The sequence below is a fragment of the Priapulus caudatus genome, unplaced genomic scaffold (assembly GCF_000485595.1).
Source record: "Priapulus caudatus unplaced genomic scaffold, Priapulus_caudatus-5.0.1 Scaffold526, whole genome shotgun sequence".
NCBI classification, from domain to species: domain Eukaryota; kingdom Metazoa; phylum Priapulida; class Priapulimorpha; order Priapulimorphida; family Priapulidae; genus Priapulus; species Priapulus caudatus.
In genome coordinates, this window is record NW_014577587.1 from 39,155 (window position 1) to 43,806 (window position 4,652).

General features: G+C 43.6%; 1 protein-coding gene across 1 annotated transcript in view; it reads left to right on the top strand.

Annotated features, from left to right (window-relative positions):
* Nucleotides 1-4,652, top strand: part of LOC106811295 (intraflagellar transport protein 74 homolog) — a 14,684-nt gene that overhangs the window by 4,732 nt on the left and 5,300 nt on the right. The window contains exons 7-10 of the mRNA XM_014814866.1: nt 131-256; nt 665-795; nt 2,585-2,747; nt 3,156-3,327. Of these exons, the coding sequence (XP_014670352.1) occupies nt 131-256; nt 665-795; nt 2,585-2,747; nt 3,156-3,327 (592 nt within the window). The remainder of the gene's footprint in view (nt 1-130; nt 257-664; nt 796-2,584; nt 2,748-3,155; nt 3,328-4,652) is intronic.

Below are 4,652 nucleotides of genomic sequence, written 5' to 3' on the forward strand. Positions count from 1 at the left end.
TTTTTTAATAAAAAAATTTTGTATTATTTTTGCAAAGTCTCAACATTGTGTCAAACCACACACATCGTCTTTTATTACTTTGTGCCGATATGATAATGTATCAATAATAATGTCATGATGCCCATCGTAGGTGAACCAGCTTTCGCAGGCGTATGTGCAGCGGCGTACACAACTGGAGGACAACGAAACTTACCTGCAGCTGCAGAATCTCGAAAAGAAGTGGCAGCATTACGAGCAAAACAACTACGTAATGAAGGTATAATCCCAGTTAGCAACGAATGTCACATAGGCTCGACATCAATGCCAACGTTCTATTTTCTTAATCTCTTTGAAGACAGACTAACTGTGGTGAAACTAACTTTATTTTAACCTAGTTCATCGCTAACCCAGACCGCCACTCACCAACAACCACTAACCTTAACTAACCACTACTGTTCTCACCAGAAACCACTGATATAAACCTTACTAGCAACCCGTTACATGTTAACTAGCATCCCCACCATCATCACCAACCATCATCTTTTACCGTCCCTATATGACAGCAACCAGGAGCAGCTAGCACTCCTGAGCGCGAGCAAGTGTTCTTGCTGTGGCGAGGGGGAGTTGCATGATATCTGTGTGACTAGCTAGATGTCTCTCTCATCTCTCTCTTTCTCTCACGCAGGAGTTTATCGGGAACAAGATGAGGGAGACGGATTACTCGGTGGTGAAGCACAGCGTTCTTGAACAGCTGCAACGCTACAACAAGCACATCATCGACAATGCTGGCAAGCCTGGCAAAGCTATGTCAACCATGTCATAATATGTATGCTGGCAAGACTGGCAAAGCTATATGTCAACCATGTAATAATATGTATGCTGGCAAGTCAACGTCAGTTGTGTGAAGATGAGTACACTGGAATTATAAGTAGCGCTCCTACTCTATCCTACAGTCGCTTCTCCTGCTGCATGTGTTGGCAACTTGATGGTTTGGTTAACTCCAGTTGTTGATTTGACAGCCTGGTTAACTGGAGCCCTAGTCGAGACTCACAGAGCGATCAGGATTTTCCAATTGCTGATCACTGTAGCCCTTTTTACCCCAACAGCTGCGAGAGAAATGCTGGGTTCAGTCACATTATCACCGTACATTATTACTCACGCATCGTTGTGCATTCCTATTCGTTCATGAAGTCTGCTAGTTTTAATTTGTGATGAACTGTGTAAAGTTACGTTGCCTACTAATATCAGGGGTGACAACCGTGACATAGTATAGATATTAAATCATCTTTATATATTATCAAGAGCTAATAACAGTTTTATTAGAGTGTAATAACAAGATTAATAACAAGAGACATTGTTAGCTCTTGATATTATGTTAGGTATCCGTCCAGAAGATGTAATTTATTGTACTATGACAGTTTAATAAACAATTAGATGTGAAAGTTAATAAAATAGAAATGCGAGCTGCTTTCCGATTTACTAGAAAGCATAAAGCTCATATTTATTATTCAAATGTAGTGATTCACTTCTCGCAGTGGATGTAGTGAGGAGCAAGCATATGTTAGTGTTGCTTAACTTCCTGCTTGTAATAGAATCAGGATTACATGATATAGAGATTCTATATCTCATACTCTTATGCTATGATCTATATATCATGTACTCCTGATCGAATAAATGTACGTGAAGTCAACATGAAGAGACTGACAGAGGATGTTCACCGATTAGATTTCTGTCTCATAAGCAGTTGCTACGACACACAAATGCGCGCAACATGATGCACTCTGTTTTGCGTAGAGCAGCTTGTGTGATAATCGTTTTCCACGACAATCCGTGTAAGTGCGCATGTTTCGTTTAATGCGGTTATAAAATTCACTGCAATGTTTGTTACGGTTCACGTGAATAAATTTATTTGAGTAAAAACGTATTAAAGCGTTGGTAAATTACGCAATACACTGAATTATCATTTACATTACAGACATATAATTTTCAACTACATTTACAGTTTAAGAAATACAGAGACTTACTAAATACACATTGCATTGCATTGTGCCTACGAAAGAGTAACATGTTCCCAAATGCATGATGTTATACAGTATATAATTTCTCTTGCAGTGCAATACAATAATCTTCATTGTATTGACCGAAGAGAAATATATTTAAAAAATGTTATATAACTTATATAACATTAAGAAAGGCAGAATACAAAAATAGTAGTGGCAGCGTGGTGACTGCGTTAAGCAACAGCAGCCTCAGCTATATACAGTGTTGGTATTTATCACATTGTCACAGCCTTGAACTCCCGAGTTGGATTCTGTTGTCGATCACTGATTTCCACGCGGCGCCCTCTTGCTGCAACTGCTGAATGTCTGCGTAGCTGAGATGTCCACTGCTCTGGAGTCCAGCAGCCAGTCTCGCATACACGCTGAAATCGAGAATGGCGATATAATGGAAAATATGCAACCCGTTTGTTTTTAATACAGTAAACAGCGGCTTTAATAAAACGTCGGGTATAATGCATTCCCGCTTGGCCCTCTCTTTTCTCATATTCACGTCTAATTGCTTTTTTTCTCTCACTTTTTAAAAGCGGCTTTTTTTCTGTTCACAGGAGCGAGACAAGTGAGCGCGTCCCAAATCGTACGTACTCGCCCGCTCGCAGCACAAAGGTTGAGTATCTGTTCTCTGAGGAGATCTCGTGTTCGCGCACGTTCTCCCCACGTGAACTGGTACTGGCGCGGGGCGTCGGTGCTCGGATAGCGCTCGTAGTTAAGGTAGAGCTGTCTGCGTGAACTCCTGCGTGATCAGCTTGGCGCACATGCCTCCGACAGATGCGGTGATCTTCGCTGCGGGAAGCCGCGGGAGAGCGACGGCGTTAACAATCTTACTCGCGGCGGTACGCTCTCTGTCCACCACGACCAGCATTAACAATGACTCAATGCTGTGTGTTTGTTCTGACTTCTTTGTTTAAAAAAAAAATTTTATATTATATATCATAATGTATGTATATATATATATATTATATAATATATTATTTGGTTCCTATATAACACCAAACTGCTATCCTATGTATTGTCGCGTGATGCAATTCCATTGACACCACAATGCTCTCGCGAAATGCGGTATTCACCGTTTCTGCGTAACAGCCAATGTGTATCAACATGCAACGTAATGTAATGTAGCTCGTCCCGGACGCATCTGCCGACACGCCTGCGACTCGGGCCGTGAGCGTCGGGGACGTCTTCGCTCACCTCGAGACGTCGACGGTCGCAATCTATGCAGGAACTGCCAGAGATGCCTTCGGCGAGAACGTTCCCTTCCTGAAGATCAGGCCCTTTGAGGATGACCGAGCAGGTAAGATACGTTCTTCGTGTGAATCTTGCTTCGGACCTGCAAGGCGTAGTGGACGTCAGTGTTGCGAAAATCGTGCGCGGTGGTTCTCTCGCGCAGGGAAGTTCAGAATGGCATGTGGACGGAATGGGGGAGTGAAGCGCGGGAAAGGGTGGTTCCAGATCACTTCAGCAGGGTCTCCGCCGGGCGTTCCGCTTTTATGATTTCAGAAGGCATGTCATTAAGCAGAACGGATGGTGGAGCGCTGCCGGAAGCAGTAGTACCGATTTGGAATTCAATTACACGTCATAAAATTTAATAAATCATACAACTCGCGTACGGCTAGAAATTCGCGCAGCTGGGAAATAACTGGACGAAAACCCATTAATGATTGGGAAATCTGAACAGTGAGATGTAAAGGGTGTAATGTTAATGAAGTAAAGGGTATCGTAAGAGAACGACATCAGTATCAACTCTGTAACTATCATAGCTCGAATCAAGCAGACTGCCTAAAATTATGACCATCCTTTAATTATGAACACCCAAAGCGATACTGCTGTTGTGGATTTTAACACGCGAGTCTCTTCTGCCAGAAAACCTACCATTCCAGATGCATGGCAGCTGGCAGTTCATTCACGAGTGAGTAACTTCCGCTTACGACTAAAGTGGGGGGGGAAAAAGGCTCAATGAGCTTTTCATGCCAAAGACCTGCAAACCTCACACTTTAACGTTAAACACACAAAACAACATTCTTATACAAATTTTATATAAGATGTGAAAATCTGTCACGTGTAAATTATAACTTGGCACATGTCCGGCAACAGATGAGGCTGTCGCGCTAATCGTGAATTGGAAGTTGCCACCAGGCTTATTAGCGCGATTATCGTTACTACATTTGATTTATTTGAGGCGGCAGTGGGTCAAGACATGAGACATGTTCCACTGCAAGATCGGTACAACCATAAACAGCACGCGCCATGGCCTCGGTCAAGCTTCAGTAACCTCACAAACTCTGGGCAGAAAACAATGCAGCCACCTCATCAGAATAACCCTGTCCCACACCCACCTCGAGCGTTAAAGACCGAGCCACCCTCGAAGCAAAACTACCAAGGCCACCCTAAGTAGACTGGACGATCAATCGGACGGAAAACTATACGAAGCCGCTCCAGGAAGATTGGAAAGCCTGGTGAAGATGAATGCTTTCGCCATCTGTAGCGGATCGCACGGGGCGCGATGAGACGCTCCACGAGCTCGCGCAGCTGGGCGCGCACAGCAGTCGATGCACGGCTATGGAGAGGTTCCGGAATGCTCCTCTCAGCACGTGCTTTGTTGACTTTGTCGCGTTTAAT